Source organism: Gymnogyps californianus, chromosome 2, assembly GCF_018139145.2.
Source record: "Gymnogyps californianus isolate 813 chromosome 2, ASM1813914v2, whole genome shotgun sequence".
In the NCBI taxonomy this organism is placed as follows: domain Eukaryota; kingdom Metazoa; phylum Chordata; class Aves; order Accipitriformes; family Cathartidae; genus Gymnogyps; species Gymnogyps californianus.
In genome coordinates, this window is record NC_059472.1 from 163,680,007 (window position 1) to 163,702,684 (window position 22,678).

The 22,678-nt window shown below is 40.7% G+C and overlaps 1 protein-coding gene across 1 annotated transcript; it reads left to right on the forward strand.

Annotated features, from left to right (window-relative positions):
- The first annotated feature begins 481 nt into the window (after positions 1-481).
- Positions 482-22,464, forward strand: AQP1 (aquaporin 1 (Colton blood group)). Its single transcript, XM_050890747.1, has 4 exons — positions 482-929; positions 18,435-18,599; positions 19,004-19,084; positions 20,609-22,464. Exons 1-4 carry the CDS (start codon positions 540-542, stop codon positions 20,786-20,788), a joined length of 816 nt encoding a protein of 271 aa, XP_050746704.1. The 5' UTR covers positions 482-539; the 3' UTR covers positions 20,789-22,464.
- Positions 22,465-22,678: the final 214 nt, after the last annotated feature.

A 22,678-nucleotide genomic window follows, 5' to 3' on the forward strand; every position in this document is an offset into this window, starting at 1 on the left:
AGTTGTCAGTTTTATTTACTACTTTCGGATGTTATCTGCCGCCGGTGAAGCTGAGCATGAATAACTTACCAGTCTGCACAGATAACTTTGCTTTTTGTTTCAGACCAGCTCAAGACAGAAATCCTGTAAAAGCTTTCATTCTAATCCGTGTGCTGAATGATGATACAGGAGTTAAAGAAGTGAGGGTAAAATTCCTGAGGCACTCCTAAAGACTTTTCCAAGAATTTTAAAAAGCCTCTTAAAAACGGCAGCAGAGATCGAACGCTGTTAAGGGAGGGGGGAAAAAAAAAAGGAAGAAAAAACTTTGGCAGGCATACAGTGTCTTACATCAATCTAGCAGTCAGCATCTATGTAGATGTTCTTTCCTCCTTTTGTGCAACACCCCTTCCCTCCTACAGACCACCCAAAGCCCTATAAATAATCCAAGGACTGTATTTTTTCTCCAGATTTCTCTTCAGACCTCAAAGGAAAAATATCAGGCAAAGGAAGGGAGAGAGGGAGAAGGGAAAGTGAAGAGGGGGGAGAGAGAGAGAGGAAAGATGGCTAGTGAATTCAAAAAGAAAATGTTCTGGAGGGCAGTGGTGGCTGAGTTCCTTGCCATGAGCCTTTTCATTTTTATCAGCATTGGCTCGGCTCTGGGTTTTAGCTTCCCAGTGGTGGGCAACAAAACATCAACAAGGTCTCAGGACAACGTGAAGGTTTCGCTGGCTTTTGGGTTATCCATCGCTACCATGGCACAAAGCGTGGGCCACATCAGCGGCGCACACCTGAACCCGGCCGTGACCCTGGGCCTCCTGCTGAGCTGCCAGATCAGCATCTTCAAGGCGCTCATGTACATCATTGCCCAGTGCCTGGGGGCAGTGGTGGCCACAGCTATTCTGTCGGGAGTCACCTCTTCTCTCCCAAACAACCTCCTGGGGCTCAACTCGGTAAGTAGAAACTTTTAATTCCTCCTTCATTTTTTTTAAGTAGAAATATAACACCTGTAATCTAGTAAAGATGGGGGGGGGGGGGGTGTGTGGTGGTGATGGTGGTGGTGATGGTGACCTTAGGCAGCCAATTGCTTATTGTAGCAGGGGATCCACTCCTGACTGATAGATACCAGGATGGATCTATGTCATAGGGACAGTCCTTCCTCCCTACCCCCATTTCGGAGCTTTAGGACATTATGGTCGTGATCAGTTTTGCTTATGTTCAATTTCGTACATCCAAGTTGCTGAAAGGTGCCTTTTGACACCCATTTAACATTGAAATCAGTGGTAGTTGCATGATTGAGTCCCTTTCGTGGTTCTGAAGGTTTCAGGTAACATACTGATTAATGTGCATGTACCAATGTTGTTTTCACTTCTGTGAATGCGGTTCTTTTTCAATACCTAATTAATGGTTTGTGTAACCTGATGATGACTGCAATGAAAACCTATGGGAACAGCGAGAGAGATGTGTAGCAAGAGAAACCCTGTCACCAAAGGGGTGAGCATTACCTGTTGCGTTAGGCAGAGTGCTCAGATCCTGCCTGCCGCAGAATCTCAGCTGCACTTTCGGTGTGTTTCTCCTTTTGCTGTGCAAAACTGGAAAAAACTCTGAATTCTCAGGTGTAGACTGGAGAAAGATGTGAGACAGCTACATTTAACAGGGGTGCAGGTTTCAGCCCTCTCCCAGCCAGGTGCTCACATCCTGCTGCATAAAAACTGCCTCGCCACAACTCCTCCTCCTCAAAATGTTGTCATTTTACTGTTGTCGTTGTACCATAACAGGAGAAAAAAGGACAGATACAGTTTTAAACTTGAAATCATCCCACTGTCAGAGGCAGTGCTACAGCCACTGCAGTACACAGAGTACTATAAATGGAAATTGCCTTCTAGTCACTTATTTCGCCTGATTTTGTTAAGAACAAATATTTCACATCTTTTCTATGGCCCCTTTCTTGCAGAATATTCCTGACTGCAGTTTGAGACTTGAGCTAATTTGAAATCTTATGCCCATTTGTAGTCACAGGGGTATTTGGGACATAAAGCTGCAAATACAATACCTTTTCAGAAATCATTTAGGCAAAAGGGGAAGAAAGGATCAAAAAAATTAAATTAACATATAAAGTAATATGTTTTTGCATGCTGTAGCATTACAGTTAATTCAGAAAATGAGGCAGTTTTTGAAAACGTAATAAATCTGATATTAAGAAGGTGATTCCTGAGCAGTTTAGTGTCATGCACCCTTGTGTTACTCTGGGGATTAGCTGCTTACCTCCCTCGAGCCTGGTGCCTGCAGGTATTCCATCGTGCCACCGTTTCGGAAATTTTGATGGGTTAATCCAAAACATTTTGGGGAAGAAGAGCGAATCATTTTATTAACTCCAGAAGGCTCTGGCTGTGTGTGTGATACGTGATCTTTTCCTCTGAAACCACTCACAGAGGGAACTGCTCAACCGCATGGGACAGGGTATCCGCCCAAGTGGTTTCCTCGAGAGGTCCAACTGCCATTAAACACGGGAGGTCTGGTTTCAGTAGCACTCGCGTTTAGTCTTCCCCTTTTGCTTGCCACAAAATGCTGATGGCCGGCTCCTTCCTCTATCCAAAAGCCCTGAAACTGTCCATTTGTAAAGGGGGTGTAGATGATCGCCCCAGACTCTTCTTGCTCCTCAGTCAGTAACTCTTCAAGCTACAAAGATGTAATTCAGAGTCCTGCACAAGGACGTCTCAGAAGAGAAGAGCCTATGGGGACAGATGGCAAGATCAGGAAAGTTCAGGAAAGATCAGTGCAGTCACTGATTTTAGTAAGCTTAGGAGACTACTTCATGAATCTCAAAAATTGCATGTTAGGGTGGAAGCCTTGTTCCCCCCCGAGGAATACCTCTGGAATACAATCGAATACATTGTTTTCAAGGCCATAAAATACACTGTAGGCAAAACCAGATAGTGTAAGTCTCCATCATACCAATTTTACAAATCTGGTAACAGTTTCTCTGCATGAATTAATGGATAAAATAGTTCCTAAAAGCCCCAGTCTCAGTGCTTGTCATTGCCAAATACTCAGAATTTTGATTTTTTATTTTCTCTTTCACATCCAGTTATAAATGTTCTGGCTAGAGGAGCAGTGAGGAGACTTCCCTGAGGATGGGGAGGGCAGCAGCTGTTTTTCTCCCTTGCAAGAAAGAACTAGAGAGGAAAGCAAATCCATTCGTTTCCGACTGACAAGCTTGGACTGTCTGGGGAGGGGAGGTGAGGGTTGAGGGGGGAGTTGGGTCTGAGCCCAACGCAGGGGAGAACAGCAGAACGGCTGTCCTTGTGCAGAGCCGATCACAACGGGGTATATCCTGAAACCACAACCCAACACCAAGAGCACGCTGCCTCCTTCAGCAAATAGACCATAAGTAGAAACCACAGAGATTTGTTTTTACATCATGCTTTTTAATGTGAGGACAAGGAGGGGAGGGACAGAGGTGGCATCCCCGCCACCCGCTTTGTCTTCCTGCCCTTCCTGTGGAAAACAAGGTGTAGATTCACTATTGAGAAAAAGAATAGAAAGAAAGGGAGTGCTGTTTGTTTGACAAGGTTGGGAAGAGGGCTTGGACACGCATGACTGTGTCCTCTGTTCTGACCCTGCCGTGCTCTTAGAGGGGTGTTTTTTACAGGAAGAATGTGGTGGGAGCAGTTTAATGGCGTCAGTGGCTATCCGGTGTCCCCAGTGGATACTGGGTGGGATTGCGTGCCTGAACTTAGATTTATCCTGCCCAGCTGTAGGTCTGGCACTGAGGGTCCAAGTGAGGAACCCAATTCCATAGGTTCCTCTCTAGTTCACAGAGAAGGAGAGACAAAGAGAGGTACTTCAGCCTTTAGATCCGTTGAATTGTCCTCCAGAGACAGCCAGCTCTTCCTTGGTATGATGAGGCTCCAGGCTGGGAGCCTCCATTAAGTATCCAAAATGAAGTGGGATGAATCTGTGCCTTTCTCATTACCCAAAGGGAAAAAGGGAAACACAAGCAAATTAAGCACAAAAAACAGCCATGGAAGGTGTAAGGTTGAAGAGAAGGAAGGGAGAATGAAAAAGCAGGATGCTCCTTTAACATGTTCAATATTAAGGTCTGTTTTATACTAAAAGACAAGCAAAACAGTCACATATGAAGAGTTTGATCCAAACTTTACTGAACTCAACAGAAATATTCTTAGTTACTTTGGCTGGTTCCGAATAAGACATTCTGGACAATATTCAGAGAGGTATTTAGATTACTGTATCCTTTTAAGACACTTAACTTCCCATATATTTTAATAGTGGTGTGGGGGGCCAAAGTAAAAACTTCAAGAATTGGAAAAGCTGAAAGAGGAGTATGCAGTGTGTTTGTTGTTCTAAAAATTCAAATATTTTTCCTTCCATCATCTTGTGTCTTTTTTTGGCAATTGGATTACTACGTGTACAAATTTCCATGGGGTGAAACTGTAAGAATAGAGAATACCTAGTCCAAAATGCACTCATCTGCTAGCATAGCTGGCTATTGTCTAGTGAGGACAGATGTGTAGTTTGGATAATGGAAGAAACTATTCATCACAGGCAGTTAATGACCAACAAAGAGCTCAAGCAGGAAAGGCGGGTGAGAGGAGACTTCTGTACTGTAAGGTAACACAATATTTACAGTTCAGCAATGATTATCTTGAGAACTTTTATCAAGCTTTTAAAAACATGCTGAGAAAATTTCTTTAGCTCAGGGTTTTTTTAATTTTTTTTTTGCTAAAAATAATCAGAGTTTGTGAAAAATACAGACACTGCTCTACAATTTCATAATTTCTGTATTTTTTCATACTGATTGGAGTGCCAGGAAATGTGCCCCCTAAGTCTCAGGGCTACATTTTGGAAACTATTTGAAAACTCTGCCTTGAAGTTTATGATGAAAGATATTATTTTAAAAGTTATAAGGGGATCAAAAAATTGTAGGCAAGGAAAACAGACCTGAAGGTAGTGTTGCTCAGGGTAGATAAAGAGAAAAGAAAAACAACCAAGAATAACAAATAGAAAGACTTGGTTTTAAAAAACACTCAGTGGACTGATAAATGTTGTTTACGTAACTGAAGAACTTTCTGGAAAAGCCAGAAGAGATCTGTGCTCAGTGGATTCAGAGGTCTGGAGCGTTTTCTTAAGACAGGTGAATAGTCATGTAGATACCACCCCTGGAGCGTGGAAAGCCGCTTGTTGCTGGAACACCCTTTGGATTTCTAGTGCGATTGGCTGTGTCTCTGCCACTACTGCTCAGCAGAGTGTCCCCAAAGTTGGATCAGCTGTGGCAGAAGAATTGGTGCACATAAGAGTGCAATGCCCTTTGGTGATAAACACACAGTGTCCAACTCCAAATCCTTTCTCAAAGACAGGGAGAAGGGAGCCCTTTGCTCTCCTTGATTCTTCATACCAGGGCAGTATCTGCTACTTTGAGACACGTTCCACCCTCACCAAAGTCGCAGTACAGAATGAGACTCCTTTCCATAAGTAATCCCACTTAGCTGGATTGTGGTCCAGCAGCAGCAGAGCAGCTTTGAACCCCTATGCTGGAGATGGCTTTTTTTCTCTGCTGTCTATGTGCCCCCCAGCTCCAGCCTTATTCTGCTACTTGGGAAAGCTGAAGGCTGCACAATCTCTTGTCTCCAGGAGACTGGAGCATAGGATGGGGCATATGATGTGTGGATCCTTAGCTTCTGCAGATGTATCATCTTATCTCTAGAACATCAATGCTGGTGATTTTTCTCCCAACAAATTTCCAAGGCACAGAGACCTCTAGTGCAAACATAAAATTGCCCCTGCACTGAGCGTTCCCTTTCATAAAGTTGACACCTGCCACGCCATTTAATGGTGTGTGTGGGGTCAGTACTGATGTTTTTATCCTGATATTCCTCACTGAATCTTTCCCATCCTTTAGAAAGTTGCCTCAGAGGGGATCACGGACAGGAATCACCAGACACCCCACATTTGGTCCAAACCAGTGCACCAGTGGTGGCCCTCTAACCATGGGGAGCGGCACTTGCATGATTGGCCTTGATGACTCAGTGTTTACCCTGTGATTTCCCTCTCTCTTTGTGCCCGCGCCCTATGAGTCTGTTCTCCTCCAACCTCAAATTAAACGAAGTCGAGTTGAGTTGGAAGAACTTCCAAAATAAACTGAGCGCTTGACAGTGTGAGTGGACAATTGAGTAAGTGATGCTGCTTTTCCTCTGAGTCAGTACGGAAAATTGCAGTTCCAGAGGTGTCACTGGATGGACGAGACATGCAGCTGAGTTCCTGACCTCTAGTGTTTATTAAAAATCCTTGGATGCCTTTTCTCAATGCAGATTATATACTGTGCTTTTCTCAAGTTTCAATACACTGAGTTTCATTCTCCTTGTCACTGCCCTCTGCCCTCCCTGTTTTCGATCCAATGTAGGCTTCTCCTGCCAAGTTTGCCTGTGCTGGGACATCTGCGTGCTTAAACACTTGAGCTTCTACAAGTGTCCAGAAGTTCCTGCATTTTTAGAGTGAGCAAAATGGTTCCTGTAACATGAGACCGGTCTGGAATTTTTATTTCTTAACAAAGACTGCCACAACAATAGGCTCATTAATCAATTTTAATTTTGCAGCAGCAGTCTTTTATAGCATGCCAGCATTGTATCGTGTCGCACCAGGCTGGGGAGGTGGAATACAGGAAAGGCACCTGCTCAAAACCGGCCATAGTCTTGGCTGCTTTCTAATGTGTTCACACAGTGACAGCAGAAGCATCTGGGCTGAGATGTAAACCTGATGGGTTATCACCCATCCTCCAGAACGTTTGGGGATAACAGGGGTTGTAGCTCTAATCCTTATCTCAGATCTCAGAAGCTATCGCTTATTTCCATTGCTATGAAGATTTGCTTAGTGCTTCTATAATAACATAGCCATATCCTGAGCTTTTGGCAGAGAGCATGCAGGGATGCGGCAGCATGGCCATTTCTGGCACAAGGCGAGGCCCTTAGTGATCATCCACCTGCAGGCCACTCTTTTGGTGCTAGAACAGAGTGGTTCAGAGTGGGTTTTGTACCATGAACTGGGTCCATGTCCAGAGGATCCAAGGATGACTGGTGCATTGTTTGAAAAATGCTCTGCAAGCCTCAGATTAAAGGTCCTCTTTATTTATTTCTACTTGGAAATGATAGGAACTGATGAAAGGGGTGTTCAGAGGGTTGTAAAATAATAAGTTGCAATAGGCCTAAAAACATTATTAATTTGGTAGATTGGTTAATACTGTAATTCAAATGGAGTCACACTGGGATTTTTGGAGAACAATTTTTTTTCTGTGTTTGACCAGCTGTCAAACTAAGTAGGATTAAGTATGAAATATAAGGAAATTAATTTTGCCACCACCCTTCCTGACTGGTGAATAAACAGTTAAAACTGTTTTCATTTCCTTAGCATTCTATGTATTATGTCATATGTATTTGGATATTTTGTGTGTGTGTATACACACCTCCACACATACTCACACACCAGAGACAGATAGATCAATAGATAGAAAGATTCTTCAGATGAGGTAAACCCAAATTTCGTTTCCTAATTTAAACTAACTAGAAATTTAAAAAAAATATCTATTAGTGGGTGTCGATTCTAAATCAAGATCTGACATGGCAAGAACCACAGCCTGAGAACAAATGGAAATTTCCACGGCAAACATGAGAATGAATATTATGGATCTCTTCTGGTTAAATTGATGCAATGGTAAAAGCAACACATAAGTTATTGTAGCGGGGCTCATGTACTTCAGCAGATAATGTGAACGTTCAGGTGAGTCGAGAATAGCATTTCTTTAATCAGAGAATCCTAAAAAATATCAGTATCTGGGTTGTATATAGCTACTTTTAAAAGAAGCATTTTTAAAACAAGGATACTAAACCACATCACAAGTAGTAAAGGAAGAAAAAATAGCCCTTGAAAAATTTCCTGTTTGTCTCAAGAGGAAATTGCCTGTTTTCTTTAGAGTAGTAGTACATTTTTGCTTATTTGTCCATTCTCTAGCTTAACTGAGAGAATTCAATAACAGAGAGATCTTTACCTAGTATCACAATTGAAAATGTCAAAGAAATCTTCATCCTTACAAAAATCTCCATTCCGGAGTTAGGGAAACCAGTCCAAACTATTGTGCTTGTGCTCAGCTTCATAGATAGCAGACTATCTGTATGTTATGTGTCTGCATTTCTCAGTTTCTGTATTTCCCTGTCTTTAAACTGTTGTCTCTTTATTACAAATATGCAGAGGCAGAGGCACCCTTTTCGTTGTGGGCTGATACGGTACCTGGCACATCATGGTCTGTGGCTGTGCTCCTTAGTACCTCCAGAATAATATTAATACCAGTGGCATGGAGCAAGTGAATGTCTCCTGGCGGTTTTTCTGGCCTGGCTGGGAGCAGTATACGGTCCTGTGTATTTATTAATGTGCAACCTGATGGGAAAGTACTGATCTTTCTGGCATCCAGAGCCAAAGCTAGTGCTGGTGTTTAACTGCTGCAACTCCACTGAAGTCAATGAGATCTGAGGTTAAGGCACAACATCAGCCTGTTAAATCAAATATACAGGGCCTGACAGACATCCTGGAGGAAACTCTATAAACAGCAGGAGGGCAAAAATGTGTCCTGAAATCTCTGTAAGGGGTTTCTGTTTTGGCATTTGTGGACCAGAAAGGAGCAAAGAAATCCTCTGTGTACTTTCCTGGTAGAGCCCTGTGCGTCCCCTCTCCAGGAACCGCTGAGAGGTACCACAGAAAACCAGACTTTTCCAGGCTCCTGACACTAATTCTGTGCCAAGTGAAGTCAATGAACTCTTTCAAAGCAGAACTGTGGCACATATTTCCTTACACATGTACACACAACTTCTCCTGAAGTTAATGATGACTCTATTTGGACTGAGGAATGAATAAAGTCAGATTCGGCTCTTTGTCCTTCCTTTGATACGACTTCTTGCTTGATGAACAAGGTGGAGAAATGAAGGAGCTGGAATTGTTCCCCTAATTCCTGAAATCCATTGCAGATATTCAGAGCTGTTTTTTAACTCCATGGAAATGCCAAATCTTCAATGCTCTGCACAAGACTGACTGTATGAACTACCTCAGGCTTGGAAAGTTTGAAAACTTCACAGGTTTGCTGGAGTGTTTGTCTAGAAGTATAAAATGAGTATCGCTTTGGTGCAATTGCCAACAACCATACTGTGAGGTTTGTGCAAATCCAGCTAGTTATTCCAGTAACAACATAGAAAGGAAGATTCTATTAGGCTCAAAATTCAGATATGACCAAAATTCCCCATTGAAAGACCATCTTCTTCTGGGCTGACAATACAGGAGATCATAAATAGCTCCATGGTATAAATGAGTGCTTCAAAAGTGTTACGGAAAATGAAATATTTATTTGCTTGGTTTTTGCTGGGTAAAGAAAAAAAACCCAACTCACCATTCCTCATCCTTTGAATAGGAGTTGTTTATTTCTCAGCAGCAAGATTTAAAAAAAAAAAAAAATGCTTCCCCAAAGCAACTTTCCCAGAGGCACATCAAAAAGTAAAAGTTTAAATGAGTGTCGTGGTTTAACCCCAGCCAGCAACTCAGCACCACGCAGCCGCTTCCCCCTTCCCCCTCCCAGTGGGATGGGGAGGAGGAAAAGAAAGTAAAACTCGTGGGTTGAGATAAGAACAGTTTAATAACCGAAGTAAAATAAAATACACTACTAAGAGTAATATTATAATAATAATTGTAATGAAAAGGAATATAACAAAAAAAAAAAAAAGAAATAACACCCAAGAAAAGACAAGTGATGCACAATGCAATTGCTCACCACCTGCTGACCGATGCCCGAGCAGCGATCCGCCCCTCCCGGCCAGCTCCCCCCTGTTTATACACTGGACCTTCCCTTTGAACATCCAGCCCGGCAGTCAGGGTGCTAATAGGAGCTGTGTTTCAGTACCGACCACTTCTGAGGCAGCTCAAACTCCTTCATATGCTGCCAATATCTCTTTTTCAGTTGGAGTATAGCGGGCCTCAGATCCTCGATATCCCCGATTCCAAAACCCTAGAGGTTGACCTCAGGTTTCCCCTGGTGCTTTCTGCCAGAGCCTCCAGTCCGGGCAGGACCAGATGTTAAAAAGGTGCTCTATACCTCAGCTGGGGAGAATGGAGCTTCTATATAGATAGACAGATAGACAAATATATAGATAGATAAATATAGATAGATAGATAGATAGATATAGATAGATATAGATAGATAGATACAGATAGATAGATAGATAGATAGATAGATATCTTCTATATAGATAGAGACAAATGGTCTATCTCTAACTAGCTGTGCTAAATGGAAGTCCTATAGAGGAATTGACTTTTACTGTCTGTCACTGACCTCACATGTAAACTTTATGTGCTCTGGTTTAATACATTTATATTTCATTTAAAACCATCACTCTTCTCTTTATGGCATACCAGGCTGCTGCAAAACAAAGCCCTGGCTAGTTTCTCATCAGCCTGAAGATAGGGTGGGAGGAGGGATGTTAGTCTTGTTCCTGGAGGGTGTCTGCTGTCCAAAGAATGGAAAACATGATTTCTGCTGTGGGAATTGAATGAGTCCCCTTTAGAGCTCTTAAGGCTGTATTTATAGGAAAGATAATCTAGCAGAGGACAATATGTTTTGTCCCTAGGTTCTGCTGAATGCTTCTATTGTTGATCTAGGATACAATCCAAAGCTAATTCCTTGCCTCGTAAGCAGCTTCTTCTGAGTGCTCCTGTCGTATAATTTTAAGTGAAACTCTTTAGATCTTTGCCTGTCTCTACTTACTAAAGAAATGAGACTTTTGTACTCTCTGAATCCCTAACACTCAAATAATGGGTATAGAAACCTCCATTTCAGCGTGATACTGTTAAATAGCAAGGAGAGAAGAGAATAACTGTAGGTAAATAGCTGGGGATAAAGTCTCTGAATATATTTTGACTGTGAGTTAAAGGAAGGTTTATAGCTATGGAGATCTGGGACAGACTTCCAGCAGAAGAAAGGTAGGTTAGCAAGATGGAAGTTATCAAGTTATTTTCGTGACAGAGTTGGAGCTGAAAGAATGAGAAGAGTTAGAAAAAATGACAGGCCAGATAGTGGAAGATGGTTTTCAGGGAAGTAGGGAGATTAATTTGTGAGATTAGATTTGAAGAACATTGCATTAAAGAACTTTGCCCAGCTAAACACTTAAATGATAGTTAGTTGGTATAAAGCAGCATAATTAATATTTCCAGCATGGGGATGAAGAAGAGAGCATGAACCATTTAAATTAATGTGAAGAGTTTTCCTTATTAAGAAAAATAAGGAAAATCAAAGAAGGGAAAGTTTAAGCTACAGGAAGAAAACACAGTAAAACAGCGAGAATTTGCTTGAATAAAATGTTAAAAGTCTTCCTTTAAGAAAAAAGTCTGCCATGGCAGAGATAAGCTAGTAATTTGGAATGCTGAAAACAGCAGGCCTGGTGCAAGTTGTTAGCTGTTTATTTGAATTCAATACACAAGGAAAGAGGTCTGTCTGATATAAAGATTCTATTTATTGCAGTGCAGCTCCTTAAAATGCTAGATTTTGTGTGGACAGGACAACATAGTTCTTTTCCCAACATAAATATTAAAAACACTTTAATAAAAGGTTATACATTTATAGTCAGTCCACAACATGTTTCTTATTATGTGCTAGCCATGCTGTTGCTGGGGTTCTGCAAAAGCTGCCTTAACTAGGGGATGGCTGGGATATGCAAAGAAGACAAGTCTCAGCTATCAGTGATGTTATATGTGTCACTAAATTGCTGTGGCTTAACTTTTCTCTCTCTAAAAAACATCAGCCAGCATAGCTTGCAGTGAAGTGTTTCATAAGAATGGAGCAAGTTGACATTCCCCTACTGAAAAATAGAATTCTACATTTCCAGAGGCCTATCATTTTTAGGAACAATGAGAAACTAATCCCTGTTATATGAAAGTAAGCTGGACCCTAGAAGATACAATCCATGGCTAACGGTTTGTTGGATGAGATGGAGCATAGCACCACATGATGAAACCACCTTGTATAACAAACTGTCTTATCCATATAACAGGAAACAGGTTTGAACTTGATATACTTTTACTCCTAATGAGAAAAATATGAAGCCACTAGAGAAGTACAGAGGGTTTACCTTGGGCCAGTTTAATTTCCTGTCCCCATTTCTCTTCTGAAGGCAGACAACTAATAAATATCCTGCTCTTAAAAAAAAAAAAAAAAAAAAAAAAAAGGAAAGAAAACATACCATTAATTTGCCCAAATTATTGCTTGAAGCTGTGGAAGTCAGTCAGCTAAACATGGCAGTTAAGGGCACTTCTGAGAATCAAGCTTCAGTAGTTCTCGTCTCCTGTCTGATGTTGTGGAGAAACGGAAGCAATGTGACCGCTGCCCATATTCTAAGACCAAAAAGCAGGTGTTCGTCTCAACTAGTTAGTCTCATGGTTATGACTAGATAATGATTTTCCATTAATTTTGCCCTCAGGTTTAACAGTCCTCATTTGATTATATTACATGTCTCTTGACTCACTCACCAATATGCATTATGTCTATGCAGAGCCTTTACAGTGATTGATCCACCAACTGGGGCTCCACTATCTGCATATGTCACCAGCTGTTTCTAGACATTAACTCAGCCAAGCCGGAGCAACACTGAGGAAGTTCTGTCCCAGACCTTCCCATAGGAAGAACCTTTCCAAAGAACCAAGGTCTTTTTTATGATAATTCAGCTCGGAAGGGACCTCAGGAGGTGTCTAGTCCAACCTCTTGCTCAAAGCAGAGTCAGCACTGAATTCAAACCAGGTTGCTCAGGAGCAACATTAGCATTACCAGATAAAGCTAATCTTTCAATGGGGAACCAGTATTGTACCTCACCCCATGTCCAGTAATGCAAAGCAGAGGACTTCAGCATGCCGTAAGTGCTTCCTTAGGTTCCAACAAGTTGCAGCTCAGGAGCTTTCTGAAGAGATGTGATTTCTGTAAATTTACTGAATTCCAGTGGATTTTTATTCCACAAACTTGTTCAGATTCACAGTGAACTCAGGTGAAAATATTAATGGCGGAATTCAGCTCACAGAAGGATGCACCTCACTTGGGGTGTCTACATGTAGGCTTCTGCTTGTCGTCTTGGGTGCTATTACAATCAAGGGAGAATTACTCAGGGCAAGCTAATGCAGCCAAGATTGCTTCAGCTGATCAGATATATGTGTCTACATATAACTCTCAGATCTTGCCAATGAGGTATGCAACCCATTTCTTGGATGTGTTTCTGGTGTTTCTCCTGTCAAAACAGTGACTTAGAAATGAAGTTTAGTGGAACAAATCATGTGAACAAAAAAGAAGTCTAGATTGACTTCTATGTTGTGGGAAACTGTGTTGGAGATGAATGTGGGCTTGCGTGTTTCACTTTAATCCCTTAGAGCATATTTTGTTCCTTAAAGAACTGAATCCTCTCTTCAAGCCTCACAAGTCCAAAGCATGAAAAGCTCAGGGAGTTACTGTGCTGTTCCCTGCCCTCTGACATTTTTGCTGTTGCCTTAATGAGCATCACCTAAAATGCAGAGCATGTGAGAGTTATTGGACTGAGATGAGAAGAGGTCAGAGATTTCCCACTAGATACATCAAGGGCAAATGCAGTGTCAGCCCACATACCTTGTTGTGACCGCTGGTAAGCAGTCTACCAATGCAGGGAAGAAAGTCATTGCAGTGTGGGTACAGGTCACTGGAAAGGGACCCTTTCACCTCAACGCTACAGTAGAGGTGACTGTGTTTTATGTTTCAAGGCATTATTCTATCTATTTAAGAACCAGAGATACGGTCACCTTATATTCTGGATATTCTCAGTAGCAGAATGCTAGATGTTAAGACCAGCGGTTGATTTTTGCCTTTGTTTTATTGACAGCCTCAGGTAGTCAGGTATCTGTAATGTAGAGTACCACTTCCTACTAGACTCAGATAAGCTTTATACATCCCTGAAGCTTCTGGAGTCAAGTATTCTACAAAAATTCAAGCTTTCCTTAAAAAAAAAAGAATAATATATGGAAAATACAATGAAAGGGTAACCAACTCATGTTGGTTATGCTTACCTGGTTCTGTCAAGAGCTTAAACCGGCAAATTCAAAAGGTGCAAAATGTTTCATATTGCATTATTAGCTGAGTAACACTTGCAAATCCACTGTGACCAAGGATTATATAAATATAAATATACACACACACATGGAACTACAGGGCAGTCAGTCTCACCTCTGTGCCCAGCAAGATCATGGAGCGGATCCTCCCGGAAACTATGCTAAGGCACATGAAAAATAAGGAGGTGATTGGTGACAGCCAACATGGCTTCACTAAGGCCAAATGGTGCCTGACAAATTTGGTGGCCTTCTACAATGGGGTTACAGCATTGGTGGATAAGGGAAGAGCAATGGACATCATCCACCTGGACTTGTGCAAAGCATTTGACACTGTCCCACACAACATCCTTGTCTCTAGATTGGAGAGACATGGATTTGATGGATGGACCACTTGGTGGATAAGGAATTGGCTGGATGGTCACACTCAAAGGGTTGCGGTCAACAGCTCGATGTCCAAGTGGAGACCAGTGACGAGTGGCGTTCCTCAGGGGCTGGTATTGGGACCAGCACTGTTTAACATCTTTGTCGGCGACATGGACAGTGGGATTGAGTGCACCTTCAGCAAGTTTGCTGACGACACCAAGCTGTGTGGATTGTTTAGCCTGGAGAAGAGAAGGCTCCAGGGAGACCTTATGGCAGCCTTCCAGTACCTAAAGGGGGCCTACAGGAAAGCTGGAGAGGGACTCTTTATCAGGGAGTGTAGTGATAGGATGAGGGGTAATGGTTTTAAACTGAAAGAGGGTAGATTTAGATTAGATATTAGGAAGAAATTCTTTACTGTGAGGGTGGTGAGACATCGGAATAAGTTGTCCAGAGAGGTTATGGATGCCCCATCCCTGGAATTATTCAAGGCCAGGTTGGATGGGGCTTTGAGCAACCTGGTCTAGTGGAAGGTGTCCCTGCCCATGGCAGGGGAATTGGAACTAGACGATCTTTAAGGTCCCTTCCAACCCAAATCATTCTGTGATTCTACAATTCTATGAGAGAGAGAGAGAGAGAGATGTACATTTTAACTTGATATTAGGAAATGCATCTTCCTACTACCCATGTTATGCTTTGGCTGGGATGTGGTTAGGGTGATGAAGACTCATGCTGTTCCATGTGTTGCTGTACCCTGGATGATCCAGGCTGCTGTCGTAGTGACACTGTAGCTCTGACAAGTAAGCAAATAACGAGCATCTGTGATACTACACTTATATACTGCAGATCCACAGACCACAGCAAAGCAGAACATCCAAGGTTTGCCTCGACTTGTCTCATTTTGGAACATGGCCCAGAGTCCTTGCTCTCACAGTGGAATCTTACGTCCCTGGCAGGCTGCGTAAAATTACATGCTAGAGGAAAGCAAAAGATTTCCTATGATATTTCCAGGTTTTCTTTGATTCCACACAGCCCATCAATAAGTGTTGATTAACAGGGAGAATGACCTCAAGTCACGTCAGCTATAGGATGTGTTTTCCTGGAGGGAAAGGAAGAATATGATTTCCGTCTCTCAAAGATAAGGATTATCACAGGTTTTAAAAGCATAATTTTGCTCTTACTGTCTTTTTGCTTTTATAGAAGCCCTTCAAATGAAGGGAAAGACTAATGGTAGGTCAGCGTTTAATTGTTTGAAATGCCAAGGCTTTGTCAAATATTGACATCAATGCGTCAGACCTCAGATCTAGATTCTCTGCGGTTTAACAGTTGCATTATGATAGTAGAGAATTTAGTTTCTTATCCACTTTTGGGCATCTGTATATCACTCACTTATTTGCCAATACATCTGCCTTTTATGTTTGACCATTTGGCCTTTCAAATGTGAGACAGGATTTTCCAGAGAGTCTATAGTCCAGATTCTTAAAGTGATACTATTACTTTTGATATCAATGGAATACATTTGAAGCCTAATTTGTTGAGAGCCACAAATCCCATTGTCTCTGCAGCGAAAAAAAGTGATTATTTTTAAAAGGGGATGACAAAAGTAATAGAATATTAATTTAGTGATATATCAGGCATTCAGCATTAATTTCTGGATCATGTCATTTTCACTGCCGGCTCATCTGTATATATTTATGTCAGACTTGTATTTCTCACATCCAAGTCCTACTAATGCTGAAGGTTTCATTAACTGATTTCAGTTTCTAATGTGTGGGTGCCAAAGGAACCAAAATCCTTACCATTTCTACCAGAATTCCCTTCTATCTGTGGATAAACTGCTTCTAACTCAAAGCATATCAGTCCTGCATACTAAAGAACAAGATATAAAAATATATTATTAATGCTTTATATTGGCAGGTCTTAGAAATCAATGTATTTTCACTGTTTTTGATGTAACTAATCAGATTTATGCTGGCTGAAGACTCAGATGATTTTTTTTTCAGTGCTTAGAAATTTGATATTATGCTGCTTTGTTACAGAGAAAACAAAGAAAAGTGAAGAGCAAAAGTGGAAAGTGAAAGAGTTCAGCTAAACATCTTTAAGTTTTAAGGTTATTCAAATATTAGTTTTGGGGAAATCAGGATGTAAAACCACAAGAACAGATTTAAAGCATGATTTCCCATAGTTTCATTGTTCTGGATAGGTCACAATAACATTTAATTACTTTTTTGCCATGTATGACCTAGCAGTTTTTAATGCAGAGACTATGACAGATGGGATGACCTACTGATAGCACTATTCTTGAGTATAAGTTTTGCAGAGTTTGCTTCCTACTCTGAGTCACTCACATTCTCATTTTCTCTGGCCTCTGTCCAAGCTCATGTTTCATCCTATCCGTGCAATGTAGTTATTTCTGCTTAACACCAAGTTATTCAGCTCAGATACAGGCTTGTCTTGTCTTAACTAAGATACCACCTAAAATAGCAATTAGAAGCAGAATTCAAAACTTGTTATAACATTGAATAGTTTAGCTCCATGATTTCTTGTTAAGCACAAGTTTCTAACAGTACTCCTGAAATATGACAGCGTTTCTACTGTATAATGTCCATTTATGTGAATTACTGTGGTTTCAATATGTTCTACAGCCTTTACATTAATAAGAAATTCTACTGATTTCATGATTAAAAATACAGTTAGAATATCCAAATCTGCCAGTGTGAGTTTTTCTAGAGAATCTGCTTTACTTCAGCAGGAAAATGAAATACTTCCCCCATCAGCCCCTTAGGATTCCTGAATTGTGGATGTTTTTTTATGGCTCTCAAAGAAGTTGAGTGAGATTCAGTTTGAGTCTAAAAGACACTTAAAATTAGTCTACATGTGAGTTAAGTGTAAAAGATCTTGTTGTAGTCAAATGAGACCTAGTGAATACAAAATAAAAGACAGAGCTATTCAGTTGACTCTCCAATGATCACTTACATTTCATCAGCTGAATGGATCTCATCTCCATTGACTACGTTCTTTACCTATCAAGTTTGAGATACGTTGCCTAAACATTGACATCTAGAGACATTTTAGATACCATTGGTCTTCTGTGGGACTTGTGTCACCTCTACCAGTCCCACATGAACACTGTGGATATCTCAGGGTATTTCAAGTGACATTAGAGGCATATTTTCAGGCAATTGAATCACAGTATAGCTGTCTTAATATTAATGTGGAAATCTGCCCATGAGGCCAGCATTTTGCAGGACTTCACATGAAGTCCTTGTTTTGAAGAGTTCATATTGAATTACAGAAAATAAGTATTGGTGGGAGAAGAGAAGAAAAGATTAATGTGACTTGTCAATAGCAAAGAGAGAGAGGTACTTTCAAGCTACCTAGAGCTATGCACTTTTCTCACTGTCTATTTGTCCCTTCCTCTTCCTGCCCCTGTTTGCTTAGCAATTGTTGCTGAAGGCAAGCTGAGCAATGTTTGACATGACCACAGGATCCTCATTCTCAGAAGCAATGAATGAATGTCTCAAGGCACCACAGTTCACTTCTATGGGTAAACACTACTGAAGGCGAATCTCTGGCTCATTTATTTCTCACACGTAGATCAGTTACGTTCTCATTGTGCCTAGTGATTGAGCGTTCGCTTTGGCTGGATGCAGCAACCATGCAACCATGTTGAATCACCAACAAAAGCTGGTTACACCTAGACTTGAGTACAGCAGTGAGTGTTTCAAAACTAATTTCTATTCACTTTTTTTTTTCCTTCTTTTTTTTTTCCCCTTCTTTTTTTTTCCCCTGTTAAGTAAAAGCAACCCAAGGAGAGAAATGGCTGTGCAGGTCTGCATTTTCCTATTGAGAAAGCAGATCCTGCAAAACTTTGTTGTACTGGTTGAAGTAAGGTAGGAATATCAAATGACATTTTCCTTCTTGTCTCCATGCAGCTTTCAGAGGGAATCAATGCGGGCCAAGGACTAGGTATCGAAATCATTGCTACCTTCCAGCTGGTGTTATGTGTCCTCGCCACCACAGATCGGAGAAGGAATGATGTCTCAGGATCAGCACCTTTGGCCATTGGTCTCTCTGTTGCCTTGGGACATCTTCTTGCTGTAAGTTTTAGTTCTCACTTTTGATATCTGTAATGTCCCACCTCAGGACAGGCCAGTGAAGGCAGGAAGATGATGGGCAGATGATAGTTTCTTCCTTCTCCTTCCACTTCAGAGACTGATCTTGTTTCTTCAACATGCCTGGCCCTTCTTTCTTGAGCTATGTGGCTGTGGCAATAAGTAATGAGGTTGCGCATTTGGGAGGAGTCGCTGCAGTAGGACCTGTTCCCCTGGTGGGACAGGACAGGCACATGGCAAATCCCCTTTTTCTGAGGAAGAGCGGGTGGGATGAATGAAGCTGTTGTGAGCATCTGAACCATGCTGCAGCCTGCCACTTCCCCTCCTGTGTAATGAAGATGCCACATGTGTATCAGTGCCTCACCACTGGTTCTCCTTCCACCTCCTAGATTGATTACACCGGTTGTGGAATTAACCCAGCCAGATCTTTTGGCTCAGCGCTGATTGCCAACAACTTTGAAAATCACTGGGTAAGTTGAATAAATTTGTTTAGCTTAAAAGAGGCTCCACATATACATAATCTACAAGATCAGAAATATTTAAACACATATCGTGAGCACCAAGTCAGTGAGTTGCCAGTTCTATTTCATTTAACAAAGAATAATCTCCTTTTGCTCCTGACCAGCCTCAGGAGATCACGAAGTCCTCAAGCTGAGCGTGTATGTTCAAAGTAATACAGTAGATTTTCTTTATGTTTATTTATTTCAAATATTTTAAATGTTAAAGCCTCCTTACACAGAATCCTGTATTGAGTATTTATTGTTTAAACTGTGTTTGTAAAGTGCTACTGCTTAATCTGGTAAGACCTAATTTAGGAAGGTTCTTAAGCAGGTTTATAAACTGAAATGGATCCTCCAATATTTGGAAGCTAACAAAATGTTCCTCTTCTTAAAGTTAAGCCTCTGCTTATGTGCTTTCATGGATAAGTGCTCTGGAAACACTATAAATTTTAGCTTATCCCCTGTGGTTACATGTGGTTAAAATGAGGAACTTCATGAAAATTTACTTATTTCACTAAAGCTCAATAAAGAAGGCTGATATAAAAGCCCTAAATGAGCATGTGTTCTTGAAAATTTAAAATGTAGCTTGTTCCAACTCTCCTACTCATGATTTTGGCAGCCAGTTGCATAGGCATTCATGGAAATTTAGTGGTAGTACAATAGGTTGTGAAAATTTTGGATATGGATGCCATTTTAATCTAAAGAGTAAAACACAAAAGGAGGACACTGGGGAAATTTTGCCATTATCTCCCACTTAAACACTTCTATTGGGATACTAAGGTAACGTAACTAAGCTGGTAGCTAGTATTTTCAGAATTTCATACAAAAAATATTTTCTTTTGTACAGAGAGAAGGAGATAGAGGTAGTAATTCATATTAAACCACTGATATTGCTGAATAAAAGAAAACACGTTTTCAGACTCAGGAGCTCTTTGGCCATGTAAATCCCTCAAAATCATCTGTTATTTCTAATAAAATCAACCTGTCTACTAAAATACTTTTACTACCTCTCCCTCCAAACTTTACTTGCCTTAAGTGATTAGAGCAGTACAATTACAGCAATATCACTAGGTAAAGAGCAGCTAGAAGCAAATTAAGCCCCTAGTTAGGTCCTCACTAAGTATTACTTTCTAATTCACTTATCGCTGAAAGTTAGTGGGAGAATGGAATCTAATGCCCTTGTTGCTTTTAGAAATTGTGCTCCCCTGCCAAATTTATCTGGAGTAACAGAGACGATTTACCAGTAGCTACCTAATTTTAAATATCAGAACTTGACAACATAGTCACAGTTATTAATCTCTGGGTCTATTGCCAATTCATGGTAAGAAATTCCTGGTTTCTTGCCATGCTGTTAAGGAAATGTTCAGGCGATAGACTGTAATTTTAATGTTTTCACTGTAAATTTAATGGTGAAAATCCTCAGAGGAGATTTTCAGAACAGCTTCAAATGCAGTAATACCTGATGTATTAACTGGACTTGGAACTGTGTTTCAGATCTTCTGGGTTGGCCCAATCATCGGAGGAGCAAGTGCTGCCCTGATTTACGACTTCATCCTGGCTCCCAGAAGCAGCGACCTGACTGACCGCATGAAGGTGTGGACCAGCGGCCAAGTAGAAGAGTATGATCTGGAAGGAGATGATATGAACTCCCGGGTTGAAATGAAGCCAAAATAAAGAAGGACAAGGAAAAAAAAAAGCACATTGATTTCCGAAGATTTTGTCAGTGTTATAGACTCTTTGTAAACCAGCGAGCAGTACTTTGTTTTTTAATTCGATATGGTTTTCCATTTTTTGCCTCCAATCTTAATAGCATTTTTATATCTGGGGTTTTTCAATTACAGAGTCTTCAGGCCAAGAAGTCATTAGACATTTTTGCGTGAGCTAAATAAATTGGGCTGAAATTTAACCCCTCCCTCGCCACCACCAAATTTTCTGGTGTATTTAGCGTGGGTGGTTCTCCCAGCACATCACTCAGTAATGATAAGTAGTTCAAATGACCAGTCTGTTTGCTGAAAGAATAGATACCGAGGACAGAGAACCATCTGTACCAATAATGGGGAGCTTATACCGGAAAAAGTTACACAAATATGCAAGGCTGGTATCTAATGCCAGCATTGCATGTGAAAAACTATCTCAAATCATTGCCCAAAAGCATCTTTTGGAAGGAAAGGCCGCTAAAAAATTACTTGTTATGTAGAATTAACCATAATTTTCTAAATGATTGATAAACTTTGAGAAAGAGGGCCAGAAAAGTTAAGCAGGACAAGAATCTCCAGAGTCCGAGGATCCATTTAGATTTTCTAGTGTTTCATTCTCCCTGAACCTACATCCAACTCATTGTGAGGGGAGAGAATATATGACAAAAAATGTATAGATATATTAATTCCTGGGAAGTAATAACTAGAAGTCAAATTAGAGAGTAGTAATAACAACGGCCACAAGAACAACATGGTGCCAATATCTAGATAGGATCTTATTGTTCCTGTGACTACTCTGCTTTTGTTTATCTTACATAATTTAACTGTATGTTTTAAAACAAACCAGGAAAAAAAAAAGGCCCCTTTCTTCCTGATCCCATTCTAATAGCCAGTGCTGTGACATTCAGGGACAATGAATAGATTACACACAGTATATTTCTAATGAGGGACAAATACATATCTGTGTGTAAGTCCATTTTGGGGGTCGTTGCTTTGTTTTTATATATATATATATAAATGTTTATATATATGTTTTATACAGAAAGCCTAGTATACTGTTTTGTAAGAATATAAGAGCATAAGACAAGTGGAAAGAATTGCAGCAGTGCTTAGCAAAATAAATGACACTGGAAACGTAAAGAAAATTAACACTCTAAACGATGTGGAAGTCTATTTTCTGTTTTCATTTTTGTGTGTGTACTACTTATGATTTCCTGAGTAACCCAAAGCATTAGCTGGTCTTACCTACTAATTATAGAATATAGTTAAAGCAGATACATGCTGATACACTTGTTCTGCACTAAACAGTTTTACATAAGCAATGAGGCCCAGAGGAACCTACATAAAAAGGTGCGCACTTTACCATCCAGACAAACACCCCAGAGGTAATATGATGGATGTCTCCTGTTAGAGAGACAGGGAATGGAGAGAGGGTTGACATGGGAATCCATATAGCCTGGATCATTTCATCAAGTTGAGCAGATGTACAATGAAAAAAAAAAAAGAAGATCGCCAGCAAATTAAAACAGAATACATTTTTTCTTTCTTGCTACATTTGGTGTGCTATCCTGTGTATTGTCTATGTACATACAGCATGATTGGATTTTGGGGTGGTTTAAAAATAAACAAAATCAGTTGTGTTAACACACGAAATGTTCATGGTTCTTGATTTTTAATTTGCTTTGCCACACAACGCAATTTCATTCTCTATACCATTCTTCAGGTGCCAACCTGTAAGACTGAGGCAATTTCTGCTTTTCTACTCTTGACTGCTCCTTTGATTTGATGCTAGCCTTTGGGGAAAGGAAACTTCTTTCTCTGTATGGCAGGCAAAGCAGGCCCTCACCTGGAAGTAAGCTCTATCTAA

Bases quoted from the DNA above. Each gene is read 5' to 3' on its own strand.
- AQP1 (XM_050890747.1), top strand. From the start codon at position 540: ATGGCTAGTGAATTCAAAAAGAAAATGTTCTGGAGGGCAGTGGTGGCT. The intron at 930-18,434 runs GTAAGTAGAAAC...GTCTCCATGCAG, and splicing joins ACCTCCTGGGGCTCAACTCG to CTTTCAGAGGGAATCAATGC. The intron at 18,600-19,003 runs GTAAGTTTTAGT...TCCACCTCCTAG, and splicing joins CCTTGGGACATCTTCTTGCT to ATTGATTACACCGGTTGTGG.